Source organism: Eleutherodactylus coqui, chromosome 4 (genome assembly GCF_035609145.1).
Source record: "Eleutherodactylus coqui strain aEleCoq1 chromosome 4, aEleCoq1.hap1, whole genome shotgun sequence".
Classification (NCBI taxonomy): Eukaryota; Metazoa; Chordata; class Amphibia; order Anura; family Eleutherodactylidae; genus Eleutherodactylus; species Eleutherodactylus coqui.
The window spans coordinates 213,764,231-213,792,132 of NC_089840.1; the positions used below are offsets into that span (position 1 = coordinate 213,764,231).

The window sequence follows — 27,902 nt, forward strand, 5'->3', positions numbered from 1 at the left end:
TTATTTAAGAGGGTTTGTGTACTAAGAAGACATAGGCCTGGTGGCCTCTTGTCATTTCACCTCTAATAATTTTGATCCTTGTTGATGAGACACAATAGGAGCCCGAATGTACGTCACCATTGGAGGTGTTCCGTAAACCACTTACCTTGATGGAACGATCATCCTCCTTTCATCTTTTTGTGAAGGACGCATCCTAATATGGTCCTCTAATCTTTATTGGGTGACATCCATCCCCAATGGTGACTGAAAAAGAGTGCATTAGAGTGTCTCACGTTGCAGGATACTTCTGCATTGTAATAGAGGTGTCAATTGCATGTATTTTCTCTGGTCCTTTTCCAGGGTTTAAAATTCTTGCTCTGTGTTTGTTAGTTCCAGTTTGTCTGTTTTTTGTGAGGCCCAATCATTTTATATTTATTGATTAATAAAAGTTATATTTTAAGGGATATACCCAGTGAATATTATTCTGTGGGTCGGTACGATTACTACGATACCAAACGTGTATAGTTTTTTTTTTACTATACTCCTCTTTTTTTTTTTTGAAAGACATTAAATTTTTTTCAATTACTTTCTGCCATTTTGTGCGCGCGATAACTTTTTAACTTTTCCGTCGATGTAGTTGAGCAAGGTCTGATTTTTTGCGGGATGTCCTGTAGTTTCTGATAGTACCAATTTGGAACACATACGACTTTTTGATCGCTTTTTATTGCGTTTTTTCTGGGAGACAAGGTAACTAAAAAAGTGCATTTATGGCGTTCTTCATTTTTTTTTTCGGACAACGTTCACCGTGTGGGAAAAATAATGCACTACTTTGATAGTTCGGACTTTTACGGACGCGGCAATACCAAATACATATTTTTAATTTATTATTATTTTTTTTTAATAATAGATATGGCAAAAGGGGGGTGATTTAAACTTTTACAACTTTTTTTTCAATTAAGAAAAACTTTATTGATTTTTTTTACATTACTTTGAAGTCCCCCTGGGGGACTTTAAGATGCAATGCTTTGATCGCTCCTGCAGTATGACGTAATGCTATAGCATTACGTCATACTGCTTTTTGACAGGCAGTCTATCAAGCCACCCTGTGTGGATGGCTTGATAGGCAGTCTGTTAAGGCAGCCCTGGGGCCTTTCATTAGGCCCCCGGCTGCCATGACACCTGCACGGCTCACCCGATCTCACCGCGGGGGGGCCTTGGGGGACCCCCAAACATCGTTCGGGGGATTTAAATGCCGCTGTCAGAATTGACAGCGGCATTTAAATGGTTAATAGCCGCGATCAGCCACGCGGCCGCTCGCGGCTATTGCCTGCGGGTGTCAGCTGTTATAAACAGCTGATGCCCGTACTGTATGAAGAGAGGTTGCATCACAACCTCTTTTCATACATACCCCGCGGCCACAAGACGTACCGGTACGTCCTTGGTCGTGAAGGGGTTAAAGGGGTTGTCCCGCGCCGAAACGGTTTTTTTTTTTTTTAACCCCCCCCCCCCCCCCCCCCGTTCGGCGCGAGACAACCCCGATGCAGGGGTTAAAAAAACAAACCGCTCAGCGCTTACCTGAATCCCGGCGGTCCGGCGTCTTCATACTCACCTGCTGAAGATGGCCGCCGGGGTCTGCTCCCTCCGTGGACCGCAGCTCTTCTGTGCGATCCATTGCCGATTCCAGCCTCCTGATTGGCTGGAATCGGCATGTGACGGGGCGGAGCTACACGGAGACGGCATTCTGCACGAGCGGCTCCATTGAAGAGAGCAGAAGACCCGGACTGCGCAAGCGCGGCTAATTTGGCCATCGGAGGGCGAAAATTAGTCGGCTCCATGGGAACGAGGACGCTAGCAACGGAGCAGGTAAGTAAAAAACTTTTTATAACTTCTGTATGGCTCATAATTAATGCACAATGTACATTACAAAGTGCATTAATATGGCCATACAGAAGTGTATAGACCCACTTGCTGCCGCGGGACAACCCCTTTAAGCTATTGTGTGTGTGCTGTGTGGGGATCATAATGCATGTACCATGTAGCAGAGCTGTATAGCGTATTGTACCACCAGAAACACTGGCACTATAATTTCCTACACAACTCAGCAGTCCTAACAGATCATACTGACCTACCACCACCACAGAGATCCAGTCGGCTAAAGGACCTGTGGTGATTTCACTGCTGTGGGTGGACCAAGATGTGTTTGTCTTGTGTGGTAATCAAGCTACTGTGATGTGCCACCAGAAACACTGGGACTATAATGTACTAATAATTACTAGTCATTTATTATGCACTGAATGTTATGATGAAAACTACCTCATCTAACGGCCTTATTTACTAATACCAGTTTTACAACAAATTAAACAAAATTAAGAAGATTAATTTTATTGCCAAGACTATATGTAATTATATATTTTGATTATGTAATTTGTTTAATCCCTCCCTTTTCTATATGCTTGTTACACCTACTTTTCATTCATTATAAAATATGAGGGTGCAGCTCCAGAGGCAGAGCTGCTTTCCGCTTTGACTAAACTCAGCATATGTTGTCTGCTTAATTTAAAGTGTGTGGTCGTATAAGACTTTCATTTTAACTCTACCTGATCTAAATAATTTATCTGACACTATCCACTCTGATTGGGGTCACTATTACTAGTGGGGTACCATAGGGGGTCAGTGAAGGCCATGTTTTTTAATATATTTAATAATGACCTGGTAGAAGGATTGTACTGTAAAATATCAATATTTGCAGATAATACAAAAATATGTAAAAAAATTAACACAAGAGAGGATGCAAGGCTGTTGCAAGAGGATCTGGATAAGTTGGGGGCTTGGGCAGAAAAGTAGGAAAGGAGATTACACATTGATGTAAGGCTATGCACATTGGCAGGAAAATATATGTCACCATTACACACTAAATGGGAAACAACTGGAAAAAATTGACATGGAAAAGGACTTGCAGATGTTATTTAACATATAAGCTTAACTGGAGCAACCAGTGTAAACATTTCACATTTATTATTTGTACTCCTATTTTTGAGTTTCCAGTCAGTATGGTTAAGGGCGTTTCTGAGCCTTCCTAAAGTCTAGTATTTTGAAGCTTCCCTATAAAACTCTTTCTTGAAAGACAAGTTGAAATTCATTATATTATGCTCACTGTTTCCCAGATATCCCCCAACCTGCACCCCTATTATTCTGTCAGATCTGTTGGTTAATAATAAGTTTAAAATTGCCATCATTCTAGTTGGGTCCTTAACAAATTGGGTAAGGTAATTATCTTTACTAATTGAAGAAAAATGTTCACTTTATGAGATCCACAGTTTTCAATTTCCTAGTATAGCTAAAGTCCCCCATAATAAATACCTCATTGTGATTTGTTGCTTCATCTATTTTCCTCCGTAATAGATTTTTGGTCGCTTCTGTGATACTTGGTGGCCTACAGAAATAAGGATTTTATTGTTGTTTTTCCCTCCATGTATTTCCACACAGAGAGACTCCACATGTTCATCTCGCTCACACATATATTTCCATACTATGGCCTTTAAATAGTATTTTAAATAAAGACAAACCCCTCCCCTTTCCATTTTTAACGATTCCTTTTGAACAGTCAGTAAACCTGTAAGTTCACCCCCCAGTCATAGCTTTTGTCCAACCAGTTCTTCATTAATCCCGTTATTTCATAGTTTTCCTCAGACATTATTACTTCCAGTTCATCTATTTTATTGGTCAGATAAATGTATCCATATTAACTGTTCTGCCAGTTCTAACTGTACTAACGCCTCCCACTACTCCACGTCCATTACTTAGTCCCAGGTCACTGTCTTTTCCTTTACCTCTCTGTTTTCTCTCACCCCAAGTCCCTGGTTTAAGCACTCGCCCAATCTTCTAGCCATCTCTCCCCCCAGCACAGCTGCACTCTTCCCATTGAGAGGCAGCCCATCCCTAAAGTAGAGCCTGTAGTCCACCTCACAGTTCTCTAGGAACCCAAACCCCTCCTTCCTACACCAACTCTTGAAGGACCTACTTTGGAAGTATTTGCCTCAAGCTTACATCTGATCTTGCTAGAGAAATCTAGTCCCTTTAGGAAGGCCTGATATCTTTAAGATATCAGTGAAGAGGTCAGCGTGACTTCTCATGCAGCCTTGTGTTAATTATAACAAGTAAACAGTTCCGAGAATTTCAGAGACTTGTGGTGTGCCCGGATTATTGTCGAATGTATGACAGCATGTGGGGAAGATGGGTGAGTTATGTCCTCCATTGTCGAAAGCATCATGAAATATTGTGAATTATTAAATAGTCAAAACAACAGATGTTAGACATATTTGCCAAATCTTGATTTCCATACCACTAGACCATCTCTTAGCCTAGGAAGATTATTTTTCTGCCAAGAATGTATTTAGTATTATATTTATATATCTCGATTTTGTCATACTTGTAAGACAACCTATTTCTATACATATTGTACCACCTTCTTTTATCTATCTATAAAAGATGATGAGGGGCAGTTCACTTGGATTGAGCTGATATAAGCCTTTGTCAGATGCAGAAAAACTTGTGTCATCTGTTTCTTCTAAAGGGTGTGGTTGTATATGACTCTTATTTTAACTCTACCTGATCTGAAGAATTTCTTTTCTACATCCTAGTTCCCTGAAATCATTTTTAAGGACCTTCCGCCTACCTCTAACTTTGTCATTGATGCCAATGTGTACCATAACCACTGGATCCTCACCAGCCAACTTGATCCGGGATGTGTTAAACTCAAGCACCATGATTACAACACACTATTTAATGATGCTGGTCTTTTTGGAAGAGTTCCCTGTCTGTCCCCCTGATAATTGAGCCTCCCAATTATTAACTACCAGGGCTTGTCTAACCTGCCATTCGCTCTTATTCCCCTTCTTACCGGAGTGGACATTCCCTGGAGATCATTGACCATGCCATGCTGCAACAGTACTAATTGTATAATGGCATTTTCCTCATCTATCAATTTTGCAAGCTTGTTGGGGTGTGACAGTTCAGCACTAGCCTCCTTGGATTTCTTACCTCTACCCCTCCTAACCATCACCCAGCTATCTTCCTGCTTATCCTGCGATCCCATACTACCTTCCACCCCCACATCTACCATAGTAAGCGCCTGCTTAGTGAGCAGCAAACTTTTTTCCATGGTGCCAATGGATATCAGTGTTGCAAGCTGCTCATTTAGATCCAGGATCTGGGCTTACAAATGTGCAACACATCTCGTACAACAGTAAGCACCCTTGAATGGCTATACAAAGACCACGTATATGACACAAGATACACACTGGACTGTCAATCATTTAGCACATTCTAAATAGATAAGCTGCAAGTAAATACAACTGACTCTTATAAAGCCCCTGAATTCAAAGTCACTATTCTTAAGTCACACACTTAAGAAAGAGCACACTTAAGAGGGAGCACTCTTGAGCTGTTCAAGGACTGCATACATTGCGCAAGATGTACACTGGATGGGATTGTCAATCATGGAGCACATTCTAAATGGGGATCGTACAGATAGATTAGATAAGAAATATATAAGCAACAATTTCCAGTAAATAAGCAGTAATTAAACAAGTTACTCTTACACTCACTTATGTTTTGATTTATATAGCTTCTTATCTGTAGTACTGCTGCTCCTCCTCTGTTTGGAAAGGTGATGAGGATAAAACCACACAATTACATTTGGTAACCAATTCTCTAATATCAATCAAGGTGGCTTCACTTTCAAACAGTCTTATTGTTCAGGGCACACTTATTACATGTGTTTACATTTTCAAGTACAACATTGGGAATACCAGATTGGATGAAGATGAACTTCATCTGCAAGAAACAAACATGTGATAATATCAGGGGGACGTTGGGCTTCTAAAAATGATAACATTCTTACTAGAATCATTAGTTGCAGTATAAATTGTTTATTTCTGTATTTCAGAACAGCAAACATTTTATTAATCCCAGATCCCTACTTGCAATTGTTGTTTTCAGTTGCAAAGAAAAATAATAAAATCTATTCATTAAGTAATCTGTACATGTTGCTGTAGCTTACTGTATCTTGGCAGCTTCAAATCAGACAGGCCATTTCCTCAGAGCTTACATGAAGGGTAATTTCAACATTTGACATTAAAATGCTTAAAGAGTACCTGCTCTTTCACCCTTGGAGCGCTTTCGTTCCTTCGTCCATTTTTGGCTCCTTCCAGCTGATGAAGATGGCCCCATATACTGTAGCTATATAAGTGCTATATGGGGCCACCATCATCAGCTGCTGGAAAGAACCGAAAACGTCCGACGGAGCAGAAGCGCTCCGAAGGTGAAAGTGCAGGGACTCTTTAAAGCTGATCGTCGATCGTATTTAATAGGTTTCTTTTACTGTAACACTACGGAATCTGTAATTATGCCTTATTATGCACTACAGTCATGTACATTATATTAGCGATAGAAGAGGAGAACGGCTGACTCCGTTATTTCTTTGCTGTTACTTCCTCCAGTATTTGTTCCATAACCATCCCAATCAAAGGCAGCGAAGTCTCCACACTGTCTGGGGGTTTCATACGGGAAGTAGCCTCCTCCACCAATGCAGTGCTGCAAGCAAGCATAAACGAAGAAATTGCTGTTTAATCTATTAACTTTGTTATTTGGGTAGCATCATCTGTATAACGATACTGGGTATTGTTTCTGACTTCCCTAACTAACCTAAACTAACCTCATGGCAAACAAAGGACCGGGGGGGGGGGGGGGGAGGTAAATGTAGAGGGGGTAGTTGGCTGATGTTTGCTTTCAGATTGTAATCCCAATAACAAGATTATACTTAGGGTCCTAGTATATGGGACGATTGTAAAGCACTAAAGCGCCCAACAGTCTTCCTAACATTTATCACTTCACTGCTTTTACACAACAGTGATAACCATTCAGTAGTTGGAGGCAGAGCGGGTCAGAGATTGCTTTCAGCCACCAGCCTCCATTCACAGTAAATAGGAGATCATTTACGGCTACCTGTCTCCATTGACAGTAAACTGGCAGTCGTTCATGGATGTTTACATTGGGCGATTATGTTTTGATTTTTCTGCCTGCCTAAACTGAACGATAAGCGAACGAATTATCATTTGTCATACAGTCGCCAGCAGTGATTACACCGAGTGATTATACTGTGCAACAAATTTTTTAAAACTTTTCATAACAGAATGTAATTGATATGTTTCTGTAAAACTAAAACCTGCTGATTACATGGGTAAAACGGAATAATAGCAGCACATCTTATTTTCAAGTTATTTAACCCCTTAGTGACCAAGCTTTTTTTTTCATTTTAAAAAATTGTATTTGCGGGACGAGTTATATTTTTTTAATGGTGCTATATAATGTACCATATAATGTACTGAAAAACTTTTTAAAACTTCTAAGTGAAGTAAAATGGGAAAAAAAATGAAATGCTGCCATCTTTCGGTGCGTCTTGTTTCTACGGCCCACAAACTGCAACAAAAATGACCTGATAACTTTATTCTATGGGTCAGTATGATTGCTACATTACATTTTTAAAAATTATTTTCTGCCACCATCTTCTGCGCGCAATAACTTTTTTATTTTTTCATCCACATAGTGGTGAAGAGCTAATTTCTCGTGGGACATCTTGTAGTTTGCATTAGTACCATTTTGGAATACATATGACTTTTTGATCACTTTTTATGTAATTTTTTCTGGCGTTCTTAATTTTATTCCCGTAAGACGTTCACTGTGCAGGGTAAATAATGCATTACATTGATAGATCGGACTTTTACGGACACAGGGATACTAAACGTGGGTTTTTGTTTTATGATTTTGATTCTTTTATTTACAATCACAGAAAATGGCCGTTACTTACTAAGTGAGGAGTGCATATAGATGCATCCTCTCACCAATGACCCGTAAAACACAGTTTATTAATTAAAACTTACTGGTGAATGATCTGCAGTGTTTATGCCACGTGGAAACATACCCTATATGTTACATAAACCTACCCTTGTAGTGTTCAGTCAGCATGCGGTGTGTAACAGCGATTGTGAAATCCTTGGGCAATCGCTTTTGTTATTCTTTTTATTAAGCAAGGTTAATGGCGAGCCAACTGGATTAACTGTATAGGCAGATTCAAAAAAATACAATACAGCGGCAATGGGATTACATTATTACCCATAATTGGAAAACCTTACGTAGCAGAAAAAACGGATATTATATTTGAATCCAGCGCACTAAAGTTACTATAAGCCGCCTATCTGCTCATCTGTTATAAAAACTGTGTTGCATAGTGTTATTGTTCAGTTGCACGCTATCTAGTGATAAACTTGCTCCATGTAAAAGGTCCTTTAGGGTGCTTTCATATAGAGCTGAATATTCTGCAAACTGTTGCAGAATATGTTGTCCTGTGAAATATTCAGCACTAAAATCAACACTGCTAATGTGTGGATTTTGATGAAAATGGCAGAATTCTGTCAGAAATTCTGCATCAAAATCCACAGTTAGACATGCAGATTTTGGTATGGAATTCCAGAATGGTATAAACTGCAACACTTTACAGAGTATTCCGTCCCATGTGAAAGCACCCTTAGGGTGAACACCCACTGGCGATATTTTCTTTCTTGCGCTGCGAGAGCACGGGAAAACTCTCGCCTCACAGCACAAGAAAGATGCCGGAATAGAACCGGCATATCGCTAGCAGCACTAGCCCCATTGAAAACATAGGGAGAATGCCGCGGACTTCTTTCACAGCTGTGACAGGAGTTTCCTTCATCCCCGCGGCATGCTATCCCATTGCTGTTCTCCGGCTGGCTCCCCTGCACTGCTGTTAAGCTCTTTCAGCAGGCGGGGATTTAAAAATCCCCGCCTCCTGAAAGGGCTGTGCTGATTGGCTGAGGGCTCAGCCAATAGCAGCTAATGCTTATCTATTGGCTGAGCACTCAGCCAATGACAGATAGCCCTGCTGGCCCCATTGAAAAGACTGGTGATATCCCGGCGTGATGCCGTTTTTTTTCTCGCACTGCACTGCGAGACTTTTCCTTTACTCTCGCAGCGCAGTGGAGAAAAAAACGCCAGTGGGTGTGAGCCCTTACTCTTACAATCCATAGGAGTTCTCCCTCTATATCATTATCTTCTGACTTCTACATTGTTGTTGAGACACTTACATGCAACTGTTCCTACAGCTGAACCATTGGTGGCGGATCAGCAAACTACTTTGCTCAACCTGAACCCTATTATGGTGGATTCCCTCATTGGCCAACTTCCCTTTAAGTATTTTTGATTTGTGCAGTTTGGTGCAGTTGATAGCTGTGACAATATGTGTTTATTCCAGTATACCTTCTTCTAGTTCTGAGGTCTTGTCTCTCCAGGCTGTCCTATCAATGTGACTTGTACTTTGTTTATTTAATGCAGTCAGTACTTTCTAATCTGTAGTTTGTCATTCCGTTTGTTTCTGTCTACCTTGATTTATATTTTAGGATTACTTGTTAGCTTATTGTCTGGGTCCTAGTCCCTCTTGTCATCAGGGATAGTGTTTAGACAGAGTCATTCATAGCAACATCTTGGGATAACTGAGGGAGTGCGAGTTCTGGTGACTAGGGATAGAGTCTTGGAGAGATTAGAGAAATCCAAAGTTAGAATATGCTCACATGTTGTGGATTTGCTGCAGAAAATCTGCAGCAGCAACTCCACCTCGAAATGTTGTGGATTTTGATAAATTGACATGCTGTGGATTTAATATTGCTGTAGTTATTATGTCAGTTCCATACCCTCTGTTCCAGTCTGCACTGTGAGTTTCATCATATTCATCATTATCATCCAGTTACATTACCGTCTGCCTCTGTCACCTAATGGTTAGCCCTGACCTGCATTTGTGTTTTCACTGTGTTTATATTGTACGCGCTTCATATCTATATTTCTTGTGATGTGTGGTTGATACACTATGAGGCTCTACTGTAAGTTTTGAGGATATTTGAATATTGGAAGATACTGATAGTGCCCAAGAAAGACAACTGCTAAAGTTGCAGCCAAGTTCTGCTGTTCAGCATCCGGCCGGCATTGTTGCACTTACATGTTCTGTGTTGCATCCTGTCACCCTCATTCCTGCACAAAGGGCTGAAGGAGCCCCTTCAGCATTAATAACCCGGAACTGGACAAATCCAGCAACAAACTCTTCTGCAGACAAAGAAAGGACATTTAGTTTTGCACCATTTTCATAAAGACTATTGTCAACTTTCTGTAAAATTAAAAATGAGCTTACCTTGTCCAGCTGGTGAATAATATGATGCGGTCTTATAAGCATTTCCAAAGTCATACACGACTGGAATGGCCGGTCCATTATTTGTGAGGCAGGCTCCAGCATTATATACCACCGGGTACATCTGAGAGAGAGTTATACAAATATTCATGGGGATCAAACAAAGTTTAAGGGTACATTTACATGGGTGAGAAACTTGGAACGACATTGTGCTTGTAAAGTTGTGATTTTGGATGTGAGCATGATGGGTTTTGCTTAAAAATGCATTTCATCCATGTACTTGTGATTTCCACATGCGGGAAACAAAAAAAAAAAAAAGTTGCAAGAGCTTCCAATAGTAAAAAATCACTCGCAATCACATGCCATGTCATGCAAGTGTGATGCAATATTGTTTTTAATTCACATCAGAAATAATGGGCAATTCATTGCAAGGAATCGCCCAAAAGTAGGACATGCAGTGATGCTGTGAGAATAATTGTTCATGTGAATTAAAACATTGAAATCAATGTGTTATTTGCATGCGCAAGTTCCGTCCATATCACCATTGGATGGAACTCACACTTGAAACTTGCCTGTGTAAATGCACCATAAAAGTTATAAATCCATTATTAAATGGTTTAAATACACTTACCCCCTCCGGTGGTGGCGTCCATGTCTCCATGGCGCCGACCAAAGCCTTCTTCTCCCTGGATTAGACGCGCTTGCGCTGAAGGGGCCGCTCCGGCGTGCTCGCGCGGCACAGGATGCGCAGAAGACCTCTGCGGCGCGAGCACGCCGGAGCCGGACAGAAGAGGACAGACTGCGCAAGCGCGTCTAATCCAGGGAGAAGGCGGCTTTGGTTGGCGCCATGGAGACGGGGACGCCAACACCGGAGGGGGTAAGTGTATAACTTCTGTATGGCCAATATTTAATGCACAATGTATATTACAAAGTGCATTAATATGGCCATACAGAAGTACTTAACACCACTTGCTATCGCGGGACAACCCCTTTAAAGCTGCCCATACATTTCAGATAGCTGCTGACCGAATGTTTGTTCTGTTGAAAGGAATCTGAATCTTTCCTTACTCCCTATCCCTGGCCAAGAAGGCATGTGACTTGGTTTAGAAAGGGAATAAGCTGTTGCCAAACTCTGTTGGCTGCAGCTTATCACTCCAAGAACAGTTGAATTCGATATGTTGAAATCCAAGTGCCCAACCTTTCTATTTCTCAACATCTTCAGTCAAGGAAGGCGTTTGGAGGTCCTCATAGGTAAAGACTAGGAATAGACACAATATTTTGTGTGGATGACTTCCCACCCCATGGTGACTGTAAAATGTCGCCCCTCAAACCAGTCTGCTACAGTCAAAGTATTGGGGTGATGTTGGTGATGTGCTCTGGTCTCTACTGTTCCCCACAAAGGATGTTGAGCAACCTTCAGACATAAATAACTGTAATGGGTATTTTCCAAAAAGATATTAGTTTATTAATAAAAGCCAGCTTATAAATGCGTTTCGAGGTATATGAACCTGTTCCTTAATACTTGCTGGGGAAACACCACACAAATACATATTAAACTATAATAAAATGAAGAATTATATCAACTGTAATTGATGGGCAATAGAACATAATTCAGATATAAAGAAGAAAACAGAAAAGAAAAAGAAAAGAATAATAAATAAATAAATGTATAATTCCACAAAAAATATACGAAATAAATTCAATTGCTAGTGAAAAATATTGAAGATTCAAAGTAAACATGATTAGATAACTAATGTAAAATATTGAAAAATAAATGTAAAAAAAATGGTACTTGTCATATCTTAAATAATTCTTTGGATCACAGGGTAAAAAAGCAAAGAAATTAATGCTTTGCAAATGTATATCCTAATGCACAGCAGAAGAACTTCCCTAAACCTAATTTCAGTATAAAATAGTATAGTATACCCATAGCTGTTTATTATTTACAAAATAGCAAATTAATGTTGCAAAATATTGGTATTAGAAACATTATTAAAATCATCTTCAGGGCTCATGCCCACTGCCGTAGCGGGCTCCGCAAGCGGAATACTGCAGTGGAGTCCGTCACGACACCCCCCCCCCCATAGACCGCATACTCATCCCTGGATCCACTGCGTAGCTCCTGCATGACGCGCCAGCGCACATGCGCAGTACAGCACATGACGCGCCGGCAGTGTCACATGACGCGCCGGCAGTGTCACATGACGCGCCGGCTGCGTCACATGACGCGCCGGCAGTCACATGATGCGCCGGCCGCATCATATGATTCGCCTGGCGGTGGGCAGGGCGCGTATTCACGCTATACTTCCGCTGTGCAGTGAAGCTAAAGCACAGGGATGTGACCTTCACTGACCCAGCCGGAAGGAATTTGAGATATGCAGCCCTCATAACAAGCTGGGCCCAGCCTGCAGTGAGCTGACCTGGGGCACTGGAGAAGCTCAACCAGGAGAAGATGTGATAAGGAGACAGACAGGGAAGGAATAGGTAAGTTTAGATAATTTATTTTTAATGACAAAACCCCTTTAATCAATGCAGAAATCAGAAAATAACTATGTGCAATGTGTGGGAAAAAATATATCTATTATAAGGTATTATTTAGTATTTAACAGTTATTATTCAGAGAGAGAGAGAGAGAGAGAGAGAGAGAAAGCGAAAGAGAGCATTTTGGTGTTCGCTCATCTCTATTAGTTATCTAAACATGATTACTTTGTATTTTCAATATTTGTCTGCTAGTGATTTAATTCATTTCATATAATATTTTTATATAGAAGTATACATTTATTTATTATTCTTTTCTTTTTCTTTTCTATTTTCTTTTTAATATCTGAATTATGTTCTATTCCTCATCAATTACAGTTGATATCATTCCCCATTTTATTACGGTTTTATATATATTTGTGTAGTGTTTCCCCAGCAAGTACTGAGAAAGAGGTGTCATTTGCAGGACAATGAGAGTTGTTTGGGGGCACATTGGAGCACGATTGGGGATTTCTTTTGAGGACTATGGTGAATGATGGAGTTTGTTTGGAGGACTGTGGAAAATGATGGGGGTTTGTTTGAACTATGAAGACCTTTGATCATTCTGACCTGAACAGTCCAGTGGGTGGAGCTATCAGTGACTGACAGCTGTGAATGACTGTAGATACAGAGGTAGCTGTCAATCACTGATAGGATCACCCATTAGACTGTTCAGCTCAGACTGTGCAGAGGTTTAAATGAAATTAAAAAAATGAAATACAAGGTCTATTGAAACATTCTCCATAAAACTATATATGAATCTGCTCAGCTCCTCCTGCTCTATAACATCATGCCTGCAGTTTGGAAAGTATGTTCAAGCTAGCAGGTTCCCTTAAATTTGTGGCCCAAAACAACTCTTCTTCTTCCAATGTGGCCCAGAGGCATCAAAAGGTTGGACACCCCTGCATTACATGATCAAAATCGTTGCATCTGGCCAATCTAATGTGTGTGGTCAGCTTTAGTCCATTTACATAGTTGAGACCATTTTACAGGGATAGTGGTTTTTATATGTTGAGATGTGATATGAGATACCTTCACTGAAGTCCCTTGGCTACTATCCACTCATATATACAGAAAAAGGTATTTAAGGTTATACAAGGCGTGGACAGAAATATGGAAACACCGTACGAAATGCATGCCTTAAATTACATGGGATTATAAATCATATTTCAATAGGACATGTAGAGACCGATTTTAAGTGGAGGTAATATGACACAGATGCTGACAGGCAGAAGTGAACATCTGCCCAAACAACAAGGTTCCATCGGTCAGGGGTTTGAGCCACTCAGCGGCTATTACTAGCTGGCTCCAAAAACCACCCGGAACAGGGCAAGAGGTGAAGAAAATACAAATTTGGCAGGAAAGCTCTCAGCCAAGCAGGAGTCAAAAGGGAAGCTCAGTGCCAATGATTAAATTCCCATGCATTTCATATGTGTCTTTCAGTATTTTTGTCCACCCCCTGTAGAGAGCTGATTACTCACTTTGTATAGATGGAAGAGGTTTCCACCCTCATGGGAAAAGAAGCCATTGTTTGTGCGGTATCTTAAAATAGCGTTTTTTTTCCACTTAGACATGGGTGTCTTGTTGGGAACGTGCCATAACTCTAAGTCTTCTGCAACAATATCATAATATCCAGGGTTCTAGAAGCAAATTTGTAAATAACAGACATTCAAATTGGCTGTCCAGGATTTTAAGGGTATGTCCACACATACTATAGATGCTGTGGATTTTCCAGTGCAGATTTGCATCCAAATATACAGAATATATTACAGAACCAGCAAACCGAATGCAATTTAAAGAAATTTAAATGCTGCAGAAATATCTGCAGTAGAAATTGATACTTAAAATCTGCACTGCAGATCAATTTATGCTGCAGATGTCCACCATAGATTTAATCCTCTGAAATGCGTGGGATGAATCTGCAGCAACATCTGCATCAAATCTGCATGTAACATAGATTTGGATGTAGATTTGTTGCAGATTTTCCCATGGAATCACTGCAAAATCTGCAGCAGAAATTCTGCTATGGAAAATCCTTCCCATTAATCATCAGAATCCTTATGTTACAATATAATGGCAATTTATGTGGTGCTCTAAATTCAGCAAAGTGCAAACAGTAGCTCAATCACATTAACATGTATACAACATCCACTGTACATGTATGTTGCATGTGTGTTTGGGGTTTGTATGGAGCTTGTTCAGGAGCCGAGCCCACTCCATATGCAGCAAGTGCCAGTTGGCACATGACTGAAGAGGCTGGGATTGGAGATAACTCCAAACCCAGCTGTTAACCCTTTAGATGCCGCTGTTAATACTGACCAGGGCATTTAAAAAGCTTGACAAAGGGAGAGGTCTTCATGGGTCTCCCAAATGGGAGGTCAAAATGGTACCATATGGTTACCATGGCAGTTTGGGGACTTGTGAAGACACCATATATTTTTCCTATTCATTTGATATCGCTAATAGTACAATATACCACTATACTGAAGTATTGCAGTAGATTGTACAAGCAATCAAATATTTGCAAATTAAGGTCCCCAGGGAGGACAAAGAAATACTAAAAATAAAGACTTCTTAATTATTGCAAAAAATAAAAAACAAGTTAAATCTTTTTCTTCTCATTTTTAATTTAAAAAAAATGTGATATTTGGTATCACCGCGTCTGTAAAAGTCTTATCTAATAAAATGTTGCAATATTTATTCTGCAAGCTAAATGCTGTCAGAAAAAATACACATTCCAACATTGAGATTTTTTGTTACCTTGTCTCTAAGATTAAAGATGTTATAAAAAGCAATCAAAAAGTCGTATGTCATGCAATATGGGAGAAAAAAAATGCAGCACGATACGCAAAAATCAAGCCTCACATAGCTTCTAGTTCTAGGGGTCAGAGTATGGTGACAGAAAGCAATTTTTTTCTTTTCAGGCCAGTTTCACATGAGTGTATTGTAACAGGTCTGTAATATGGATATATAATACAGATGTGTTACAGATAGAGATGAGCGAACACCAAAATGTTCGGGTGTTCGTTATTCGAAACGAACTTCCCGCGATGTTCGAGGGTTCGTTTCGAATAACGAACCCCATTGAAGTCAATGGGCGACCCGAGCATTTTTGTATTTCGCCGATGCTCGCTAAGGTTTCCTTGTGTGAAAATCTGGGCAATTCAAGAAAGTGATGGGAACGACACAGCAACGGATAGGGCAGGCGAGGGGCTACATGTTGGGCTGCATCTCAAGTTCACAGGTCCCACTATTAAGCCACAATACCGGCAAGAGTGCCCCCCCCCCCCTCCCAACAACTTTTACTTCTGAAAAGCCCTCATTAGCATGGCATACCTTTGCTAAGCACCACACTAGCTACAACAAAGCACAATCACTGCCTGGATGACACTCCGCTGCCATTTCTCCTGGGTTACATGCTGACCATCCGCCCCCCTCCCCCCCACAGCGCACACCAAAGTGTCCCTGCGCAGCCTTCAGCTGCCCTCATGCCACACCACCCTCATGTCTATTTAGAAGTGCGTCTGCCATGAGGAGGAACCGCAGGCACACACTGCAGAGGGTTGGCACGGCTAGGCAGCGACCCTCTTTAAAAGGGGCGGGGCGATAGCCCACAATGCTGTACAGAAGCAATGAGAAATATAATCCTGTGCCACCGCCATCAGGAGCTGCACACGTGGGCATAGCAATGGGGAACCTGGTGGTAATGTGGTGGTGACTGTGGACCTAGTAGCACGGTTGTATTTTGTTGGTTTTCGGAATGTGGCCAGGATTAAGTGGGCCGTGGCGGGGGGATGGTGTGGGGGCTCTCTTGTTGTGTCGGTAAAGGTGAAATTCTTGGACTGCCACCAGACGAACCAATGCAAAGGCATTTGCCAAGAATGTTTTCCCTGTTGGAGGAGGAGGGGGATGTTTTTGAGGCACTACGTGTCCTCTCCACGTGTCCGTGGTTATATGCACCTTAACAGTAACCGCATTGGTGGTAATGTGATGGTGACTGCGGACCTAGTAGCACGGTTGTATTTTGTTGGTTTTCGGAATGCGGCCAGGATTAAGTGGGCTGTGGCGGGGGGATGGTGGTCGTGCAGGGCTGGGACGGCACATCGGGAAAAGTAGTGGCGACTGGGAACTGAGTAGCGCGGGGCCGCCGCCTCCATGATACTTTTGAAGGACTCCGTTTCCACAACCCTATACGGCAGCATCTCAAGGCTGATGAATTTTGCTATGCGGATGGTTAACGTTTGAGCGTGCGGGTGCGTGGCGGCGTACTTGCGCTTGCGCTCCAACAGTTGCGCAAGCGACGGCTGGACGGTGCGCTGAACTACACTGCTGGATGGGGCCGAGGACAGCGGAGATGAGGGTGTGGGTGCAGGCCATGAGGCGGTAGTGCCTGTGTCCTGAGAGGGGGGTTGCATCTCAGTGGCAGGTTGGGGCACAGGGGGAGAGGCAGGGGTGCAAACCGGAGGCGCTAAACGGCCTTCGTCCCACCTTGTGGGGTGCTTGGCCATCATATGTCTGCGCATGCTGGTGGTGGTGAGGCTGTTGGTGTTGGCTCCCCGGCTGAGCTTTGCGCGACAAAGGTTGCACACCACTGTTCGTCGGTCGTCAGGCGTCTCTGTGAAAAACTGCCAGACCTTAGAGCACCTCGGCCTCTGCAGGGTGGCATGGCGCGAGGGGGCGCTTTGGAAAACAGTTGGTGGATTATTCGGTCTGGCCCTGCTTCTACCCCTGGCCACCGCACTGCCTCTTGCAACCTGCCCTGCTGATGCCCTTGACTCCCCTCTGAAGACCTGTCCTCCTGAGTAAGCATTGCACACCAGGTGGGGTCAGTCACCTCATCGTCCTGCTGCTCTTCCTCCGAATCCTCTGTGCGCTGCTCCCTTGGACTTACTGCCCTTACTACTACCTCACTGCAAGACAACTGTGTCTGATCGTCATCGTCCTCCTCACCCACAGAAAGTTGTTGAGACAGTTGGCGGAAGTCCCCAGCCTCTTCCCCCGGACCACGGGAACTTTCGAATGGTTGGGCATCAGTGACGATAAACTCCTCTGGTGGGAGAGGAACCGCTGCTGCCCAATCTAAGCAGGGGCCCGAGAACAGTTCCTGGGAGTGTTCCCGCTCCTGAGCAGGTGTCATTGTAGTGGAGTGAGGAGGCTGGGAGGAAGGAGGAGCAGCAGACAGAGGATTCGGATTTGCAGCAGTGGACGGCGCAGAACTGCGGGTTGACGATAGGTTGCTCGAAGCACTTTCTGCCATCCAGGACAGGACCTGCTCACACTGCTCATTTTCTAATAACCGTCTCCCGCGTGGACCCATTAATTGGGCGATGAATGTGGGGACGCCATAAACGTGCCTCTCTCCTAATCGCGCAGCAGTCGGCTGCGACACACCTGGATCAGGAGCTCGGCCTGTGCCCACACCCTGACTTGGCCCTCCGCGTCCTCGGCCGCGTCCACGTCCTCTAGGCCTACCCCTACCCCTCAGCATGCTGTATTACCAGTGATTTGATTTCACAGGCAGGAAATAAATTGGCGCAAGACTGCAGGCCAAATATAATTTTTTCCCTTTTTTGAAAACGAAAGGCCCCACTGCCTCTAGTGAATGAATAATCTAAGTTTAATGACTGTGCTGTGGCCCTGCTAATGTGTCACAGAACGTGAGGGTAGCAGAGTTATTATAACTCTGGCAGAGCAGGTATTTTTTTTCCCAATTAAGGAAAGCAAATGGCGAAGCCAGCAGTAAAACGTAGCTGGGTGCGTCTGATTTTTAAACGTTGCACACGCAGCCGACACGTGTCCACAGCCCTTAGGACGGACAGAGGCAGGTCAAATATCATTTTTTTCACTTGTTTTACAAGCAAAAGGCCGCACTGCGTATATTCAATGAATAATAACTGTGTCGTGGCCCTGCCTACACAATTCTTTCCCTGCAGTATCAATGGAGGGTGCAATGCTCTGCAGAGGCGATTTTGAGAAGAAAAAAAATATGCAGCACAGCTAACAGCAGCCAGCACAGTACTGCACACAGTTAAATATGGCCCTAGAAAGGACCGTTGAGGTTCTTGAAGGCTACACTCACTCCTAACACTCTCCCTGCCTATGCAACACTTCTGTCCCTAATGCCGGGTGCAACGCTCTGCAGAGCCGATTTTGAGAGAAAAAAAAAATTGCCACTTCTAACAGCAGCCAACACACAGCTATCAGTGGCCCTAATAAGGACTTTTGGGGGTCTTGAAGCCTACACTAACTACAAATTCTTTCCCTACAGCAGCTCCGGTACAAACAGCACTGTCCCTCATCTAACTCACAAGGCATCTGAGGCGAGCCGCGGGAGGGGCCGACTTTTATATTAGGCGGACACCTGATCTCCCCAGCCACTCACTGCAGGGGGGTGGTATAGGGCTTGAACGACGCAGGGGGAAGTTGTAATGCCTTCCCTGTCTTTCAATTGGCCAGAAAAGCGCGCTAACGTCTCAGGGAAGGAAGTGAAAGTAACCCGAACACCGCATGGTGTTCGTTACGAATAACGAACATCCCGAACACCCTAATATCCGCACGGATATCAAGTTCGGACGAACACGTTCGCTCATCTCTAGTTACAGATTAAATAACAACCGTACGTCATCAGAATTTCACCAGTACTTGATCTGTATTTGCCACTGTATTGGCTGTCATTGGTTTTATTTTTTACTGGGCAAACAGGGATCTGTATTTTACATAATAGAAAATATTACTAATGAGTGCAAATAGGGAATCAAATATTGATGGAATACAGATGCATTTCAGATGAGTGTGTATTTTAATCCCTTTTCATAGGTTATAATGGGTGTGTTTTTCTGCAATATGGACAAAAGTAGCACATAGTTTTTATAACACAGCTGTGAAAAATACACTCATGTAAATTGGTTACCATTACACAGCACAGAAATGTTTAAAAGTTTTTTCAGTAGATTATATGGTACATTAACCCTTTCCAATCCACTGTCTGACGTCTTAAGACATTATGATTTAAGGCTGTACAGCTCCGATGTTGGAAGACGTCCGGCAGGGTTCTCTTACTGTATATTTCCAGCCTCTCTGCTGTCTGAGCCTATCCAACGTGTCACCAGCAGACAGCACCGTTGTATAACAGCAGAAAAAGAGTAAGCCCCCTAGGAAAACCAGGATACAAATTGGATTGGAAAGGGTTAAAGGGCACCATAAAACCTCTACATAGTGTTAAAAACGCAGACCAAAACGCATATTACGTAAAATTATAATTATTGTTATCCCACAATAAAAGTAAGAACCTTGTAATCATCGCTGGTAGCTCCATCAGCTTGTCCAAATGTAGCATAGTTGGCCCAGTTGTCATCTCCTTTTGGGTTGTTGGGGTTGTTTCCTTGCTGGCTGGACCAGCGATCTCCCACTGTACATTTCCCATTCATGTTATTCTCATGGATACTGGCCACCAGTGTCCAACCTCCACCATCGGTTGCCATGTCACAGTAGGTCTGATACTTCAGGCTATCTTTTGTGGTCAGCGTATATATTCCATCTAGATGAAAGTATAAATAAGTTAGAGTTTATATATAAGCAATACAGCTAGTAAAGTTGTTTACGTATGTCACAGTAATAGAGATGAGCGAGCACCAAAATGCTCGGGTGCTCGTTACTCGGGACGAAATTATCGCGATGCTCGAGGGTTCGTTTCGAGTAACGAACCCCATTGAAGTCAATGGGCGACCCGAGCATTTTTGTGTATCGCCGATGCTCGCTAAGGTTTCCATTTGTGAAAATCTGGGCAATTCAAGAAAGTGATGGGAACGACACAGTAACGGATAGGGCAGGCGAGGGGCTATATGTTGGGCTGCATCTCAAGTTCCCAGGTCCCACTATTAGGCCACAATAGCGGCCACCCCCCCCCCCCCAACAACTTTTACTTCTGAAAAGCCCTCATTAGCAATGCATACCTTAGCTAAGCACCACACTACCTCCAACAAAGCACAATCACTGCCTGCATGACACTCCGCTGCCACTTCTCCTGGGTTACATGCTGCCCACCCCACCCCCCCTGCATGACCCAGTGTCCACAGCGCACACCAGATTGTCCCTGCGCAGCCTTCAGCTGCCCTCATGCCACGCCACACTCATGTCTATTTATAAGTGCGTCTGCCATGAGGAGGAACCGCAGGCACACACTGCAGAGGGTTGGCACGGCTAGGCAGCGACCCTCTTTAAAAGGGGCGGGGCGATAGCCCACAATACTGTACAAAAGCAATGCGAAATATAATCCTGTGCCACCGCCATCAGGAGCTGCACACGTGGGCATAGCAATGGGGAACCTATGTGCCACACACTATTCATTCTGTCAAGGTGTCTGCATGCCCCAGTCAGACCGCGTTTTTTTATAAATGGTCACAGGCAGGTACAACTGGGAATCCCCAACTCCGCAATGGGAATTCCGTGTGCACCCACAGCATGGGTGGCTCCATGGAACCCACCCATGCTGTACATAAATGTATCCCATTGCAGTGCCCTGGACAGCAGAGCTAACGTCAGATTAAATGCAGGTGGGCTTCGGCCCACACTGCATGCCCCAGTCAGACTGGGGTTCTTTAGAAGTAGACACATGCAGTTACAACTCCGTGAGGACCGACAGCATGGGTGGGTGCCAGGAACCCACCGGCGGTACATAAATATATCCCATTGCAGTGTCCATCACAGCTGATGTAAAGTCAGCTTTAATGCAGGTGGGCAAAAAATTAATTGGATTACACTGTAGGCGAGGGCCCCAAAAAATTGGTGTACCCACAGTACTAATGTACGTCAGAAAAATTGCCCATGCCCAACCAAGAGGGCAGGTGAAACCCATTAATCGCTTTGGTTAATGTGGCTTAATTTGTAACTAGGCCTGGAGGCAGCCCAGTTAAAATAAAAATTGGTTCAGGTGAAAGTTTCAACGCTTTAATGAGCATTGAAACGTATAAAAATTGTTTACAAAAATTATATGACTGAGCCTTGTGGGCCTAAGAAAAATTGCCCGTTCGGCGTGATTATGTGAGGTTTCAGGAGGAGGAGCAGGAGGAGGAGGAATATTATACACAGATTGATGAAGCAAAAATGTCCCCGTTTTTGATGGTGATAGAGAACGATGCTTCCATCCGCGGGTGCAGCCTACGTATTGCTTAGGTATCGCTGCTGTCCGCTGGTGGAGAAGAGAAGTCTGGGGAAATCCAGGCTTTGTTCATCTTGATGAGTGTAAGCCTGTCGGCACTGTCGGTTGACAGGCGGGTACGCTTATCTGTGATGATTCCCCCAGCCACACTAAACACACTCTCTGACAAGACGCTAGCCGCAGGACAAGCAAGCACCTCCAGGGCATACAGCGCGAGTTCAGGCCACGTGTCCAGCTTCGACACCCAGTAGATGTAGGGGGCAGAGGCGTCACGGAGGACGGTCGTGCGATCGGCTACGTACTCCCTCACCATCCTTTTACAGTGCTCCCGCAGACTCAGCCTTGACTGGGAAGCGGTGACACAGTCTTGCTGGGGAGCCAGAAAGCTGTCAAAGGCCTAAGAGAGTGTTCCCCTTCCTGTGCTGTACATGCTGCCTGATCTCTGCGCCTCCCCTGCTACCTGGCCCTCGGAACTGCGCCTTCGGCCACTAGCGCTGTCGGATGGGAATTTTACCATCAGTTTGTCCGCCAGGGTCCTGTGGTATAGCATCACTCTCGAACCCCTTTCCTCTTCGGGTATGAGAGTGGAAAGGTTCTCCATATACCGTGGGTCGAGCAGTGTGTACACCCAGTAATCCGTAGTGGCCAGAATGCGTGTAACGCGAGGGTCACGAGAAAGGCATCCTAACATGAAGTCAGCTATGTGTGCCAGGGTACCTGTACGCAACACATGGCTGTCCTCACTAGGAAGATCACTTTCAGGACCCTCCCCCTCCTCCTCAGGCCATACACGCTGAAAGGATGACAGGCAAGCAGCATGGGTACCCTCACCAGTGGGCCAAGCTGTCTCTTCCCCCTCCTCCTCATCCTCCTCATGCTCCTCCTCCTCCTTCTCAACGCGCTGAGATATAGACAGGAGGGTGCTCTGACTATCCAGTGACATACTGTCTTCCCCCGACTCTGTTTCCCAGCGCAAAGCGTCTGCCTTTATGCTCTGCAGGGAACTTCTAAAGAGGCATAGCAGAGGAATGGTGACGCTAATGATTGCAGCATCGCCGCTCACCATCTGGGTAGACTCCTCAAAGTTTCCAAGGACCTGGCAGATGTCTGCCAACCAGGCCCACTCTTCTGTAAAGAATTGAGGAGGCTGACTCCCACTGCGCCGCCCATGTTGGAGTTGGTATTCCACTATAGCTCTACGCTGCTCATAGAGCCTGGCCAACATGTGGAGCGTAGAGTTCCACCGTGTGGGCACGTCGCACAGCAGTCGGTGCACTGGCAGATGAAACCGATGTTGCAGGGTGCGCAGGGTGGCAGCGTCCGTGTGGGACTTGCGGAAATGTGCGCAGAGCCGGCGCACCTTTCCGAGCAGGTCTGACAAGCGTGGGTAGCTTTTCAGAAAGCGCTGAACCACCAAATTAAAGATGTGGGCCAGGCATGGCACGTGCGTGAGGCTGCCGAGCTGCAGAGCCGCCACCAGGTTACAGCCGTTGTCACACACGACCATGCCCGGTTGGAGGCTCAGCGGCGCAAGCCAGCGGTCGGTCTGCTCTGTCAGACCCTGCAGCAGTTCGTGGGCCGTGTGCCTCTTATCTCCTATGCTGAGTAGTTTCAGCATGGCCTGCTGACACTTGCCCACCACTGTGCTGCCACGCCGCGCGACACCGACTGCTGCCGACGTGCTGCTGCTGACACATCTTGATTGCGAGACAGAGGTTGCGTAGGAGGAGGAGGGTGGTTTAGTGGAGGAAGCATACACCGCCACAGATACCACCACCGAGCTTGGGCCCGCAATTCTGGGGGTGGGTAGGACGTGAGCGGTCCCAGGCTCTGACTCTGTCCCAGCCTCCACTAAATTCACCCAATGTGCCATCAGGGAGATATAGTGGCCCTGCCCGTCTGTGCTTGTCCACGTGTCTGTTGTTAAGTGGACCTTGCCAGTAACCGCATTGGTGAGGGTGCGTACAATGTTGCGGGAGACGTGGTCGTGCAGGGCTGGGACGGCACATCGGGAAAAGTAGTGGCGACTGGGAACTGAGTAGCGCGGGGCCGCCGCCGCCATCATACTTTTGAAAGCATCAGTTTCCACAACCCTATACGGCAGCATCTCCAGGCTGATAAATTTGGCTATGTGCACGTTTAACACTTGAGCGTGCGGGTGCGTGGCGGCGTACTTGCACTTGCGCTCCAACACTTGCGCTAGCGACGGCTGGACGGTGCGCTGACAGACATTGGTGGATGAGGCCGAGGACAGCGGAGGTGAGGGTGTGGGTGCAGGCCAGGAGACGGTAGTGCCTGTGCCCTAAGAGGGGGTTTGGATCTCAGTGGCAGGTTGGGGCACAGGGGGAGAGGCAACGGTGCAAACCGGAGGCGGTGAACGGCCTTCGTCCCACCTTGTGGGGTGCTTGGCCATCATATGTCTGCGCATGCTGGTGGTGGTGGCTCCCCGGCTGATCTTGGTCGCGACACAGGTTGCGCACCACTGTTCGTCGGTCGTCTGCACTCTCAGTGAAAAACTGCCAGACCTTTGAGCACCTCGGCCTCTGCAGGGTGGCATGGCGCGAGGGGGCGCTTTGGGAAACAGTTGGTGGATTATTCGGTCTGGCCCTGCCTCTACCCCTGGACACCGCACTGCCTCTTGCAACCTGCCCTGCTGCTGCCCTTGCCTCCCCCTCTGAAGACCTGTCCTCAGTAGGCGTAGCAAACCAGGTGGGGTCAGTCACCTCATCGTCCTGCTGCTCTTCCTCCGAATCCTCTGTGCGCTCCTCCCTCGGACTTACTGCCCTTATTACTACCTCACTGATAGACAACTGTGTCTCATCGTCATCGTCCTATTCACCCACTGAAAGGTCTTGAGACAGTTGCCGGAAGTCCCCAGCCTCATCCCCCGGACACCGGGAACTTTCAAAAGGTTGGGCATCGGTCACGACAGACTCCTCCAGTGGGAGAGGATTCGGAACCATTGCTGCCCATTCTGGGCAGGGGCCCGAGAACAGTTCCTGGGAGTCTGCCTGCTCCTCAGAATGTGTCATTGTAATGGAGTGAGGAGGCTGGGAGGAAGGAGGAGCAGCAGCCAGAGGATTCAGAGTTACAGCTGCGGACGGCGCAGAAGTCTGGGTGTTCGATAGATTGCTGGATGCACTTTCTGCCATCCACGACAGGACCTGCCCACACTGCTCATTTTCTATTAAAGGTCTACCGCGTGGACCCATTAATTGTGAGATGAATGTGGGGACACCAGAAACGTGCCTCTCTCCTAATCCCACAGCAGTCGGCTGCGATACACCTGGATCAGGAGCTCGGCCTGTGCCCATACCCTGACTTGGGCCTCCACGTCCTCGCCCGCGTCCACGTCCTCTAGGCCTACCCCTACCCCTCAGCATGGTGTATTACCAGTAGTGCAGAAACAGAATGCTGTAATTAAATGTGCCGCTTATTGGCCTGTGGTTGGAGGCTGACTTTGCTTACGGAATGCACAGCAGAGGCAGGAAATAATTTTGCGCAAGCCTGCTGTAACACTTAGCTGGCTGCGTATGAATTAGGAGGACAACTTACCCCAGCACAGACCCAGTACACTGAGGACAGTCACAGGCAGCCCAAATAGATTTTTTTCCCCAAATGTTTTTGGAAAGGCCCACTGCCTATATTCAATAAATATGTCTTCTGTCCCTGCCTCACCACTACTGGCCCTGGAGTATGTAAAATAACTGAAGACTGTTGCACTGTGGACTGGAATACAGCGGTGATGTAACAGTTAACAGCCAACACAGAGCCAGGAAATAATTTTGCGCAAGCCTGCTGTAACACTTAGCTGGCTGCGTATGAATTAGGAGGACAACTACCCCCAGCACAGACCCAGTACACTGAGGACAGTCACAGGCAGCCCAAATAGATTTTTTTTCCCAAATGTTTTTGGAAAGGCCCACTGCCTATATTCAATAAATATGTCTTCTGTCCCTGCCTCACCACTACTGGCCCTGGAGTATGTATAATTACTGCAGGGCGCAATGCTCTGCACGGCCGATATACAAAAAAATTAAAAAAAATGTGCAACACTGCAAAAAGCAGCCTCCACACTACTGCACACGGTTAGATGTGGCCCTAAGAAGGACCGTTGGGGTTCTTGAAGCCTAAAATACTCCTAACACTCTCCCTATAGCAACTCCAGCAAGACAGCACTTTCCCTGAGCTATGTCAGAACGCATCTGTGGCGAGCCGCGGGAGGGGCCGATTTTTATACTCGGATGACACCTGATCCCGCCAGCCACTCACTGCAGGGGGGTGGTATAGGGCTTGAACGTCGCAGGGGGAAGTTGTAATGCCTTCCCTGTCTTTCTATTGGTCAGAAAAGCGCGCTAATGTCTCAGAGATGAAAGTGAAAGTAACTCGAACATCGCGTGGTACTCGTCACGAGTAACGAGCATCTCGAACACGCTAATACTCGAACGAGTATCAAGCTCGGACGAGTACGTTCGCTCATCTCTACACAGTAACCTTTTAGGCCTAGTGCCCACGGCCGTGATGCCCAAGGCTCATTGATGCATATTGGGTGTGAAAGCTATCTAGTCTGGCTCAATTCCAATCCAATCCCACATAAAAGCTACTGTACAAATAAAATACTGCTCAAAAAGTAAATACTATCTATGAGAGAAAGGTGGCAGAACACACAGGGCATCACCGCATGCTGCATATGGAGCTGCATAGCCACAGTCCAGTCAGAGCAGGTGTGTATTATAAAGGGGGTGGCTTGAATGACCACACTGAGCCTATGTCACTTCTGGGGGAGAAAGGAATGCAAGGCCACCCAAACCATCCAACATTTTTATTTGCACCAATGCATGCAGCCATCATTTGAGCCTGCAGCGCCTTTTAGAGTTTTGATGGCCAGAGGTCACACAATATCTTGAGCTCAGGTTTATTTCCACCCCCACCTCCATCCTCCTCACCAACTTGCTGTAGTATGTCCCATTGCTGGATGCCTCCCCACTTCTTGCTGACTGCAGTAATGGCAGTTCCACAATAGGACAGGGAAGAGAAGATGCAGAGCCTCACCACTGGATCACAGTTTCCATGCTGCCTCATGTCTATCACCAAAAGCATCTACAATCTGCACATGAGCATCAGAACTGCACCATTGAGCAATGGAAGAAGGTCCACTGGTCTGATTAATCTTTTCTTTAAAAAGGTCTTTCTTAATGTATGTGCATCACTTTCATGTAGAGGCGATGGCACCAGGATGCACAATTGAAAGAGACAAGCCAACAAAATGTGGTACTCTAAGCAACAAAACAACACTGCAGTCCATCTCAAGTTTGACCTCCTGGATGTTCCACAATGTTTCTTAGAAAATGCTCTATGGACAGTTGACAAAGGTAACTTTTTAGCATAAATATACAACACTATGTTTAGAGGAAAAATAATGTACCAGGGTGCCTCCGTGCCCCGTTATTACAGTGGCATTAAATACCTTATCTGTTTTACATTTTCTTTCTAATGTAACTATGTTACATATGAGGAGTGTTCCTCTCATGAGATTGGTGAGGGCAAGAGAGCTTTCCAGGGTGGGCCTTTGGCTAATGAGAGGAGAGACGTTGAAAACGAAGGACACTGCTGTCTGGATACAGAGCTAACTTCACAGATACTCTGCATGGTGATTCACCTACAGTTCTCCCAGCTGGGGTTCTGCATACAGAAGAGGGCCACTGATGCCTTTAAGAGGAGTTGTTTGTTTCCAGTTGGACAACGCACTGAAATTAAGGGACATGACCTGGAACACACCTAGCTCTGACTTACACTGCCCTCAGATTCGGACTGTGACGTAGGTGAGGAATAACCTGTTGACTGGACTGTTGAGGTGCATTTAGATGAATAGATTATCTTCCAAAAAGTCACTGGATCATTCGAATTCGAACAATAATCATTCAGTGTTAGCACAGTAAACAATCGAATAATAAACGATAATTTGTTCACTTATCATTAATTTTACGCAAGCATGAA

General features: G+C 45.1%; 1 protein-coding gene across 1 annotated transcript in view; it reads right to left on the reverse strand.

Annotated features, from left to right (window-relative positions):
- Positions 1-6,420: 6,420 nt before the first annotated feature.
- LOC136626596 (intelectin-1-like) overlaps positions 6,421-27,902 on the reverse strand; it is a 59,042-nt gene continuing 37,560 nt past the window's right edge. The window contains exons 4-8 of the mRNA XM_066601643.1: positions 20,038-20,285; positions 14,230-14,388; positions 10,235-10,355; positions 10,046-10,149; positions 6,421-6,573 (exon numbers count right to left, since the gene is read on the reverse strand). Coding sequence (XP_066457740.1) covers positions 6,421-6,573; positions 10,046-10,149; positions 10,235-10,355; positions 14,230-14,388; positions 20,038-20,285 — 785 coding nt within the window. The remainder of the gene's footprint in view (positions 6,574-10,045; positions 10,150-10,234; positions 10,356-14,229; positions 14,389-20,037; positions 20,286-27,902) is intronic.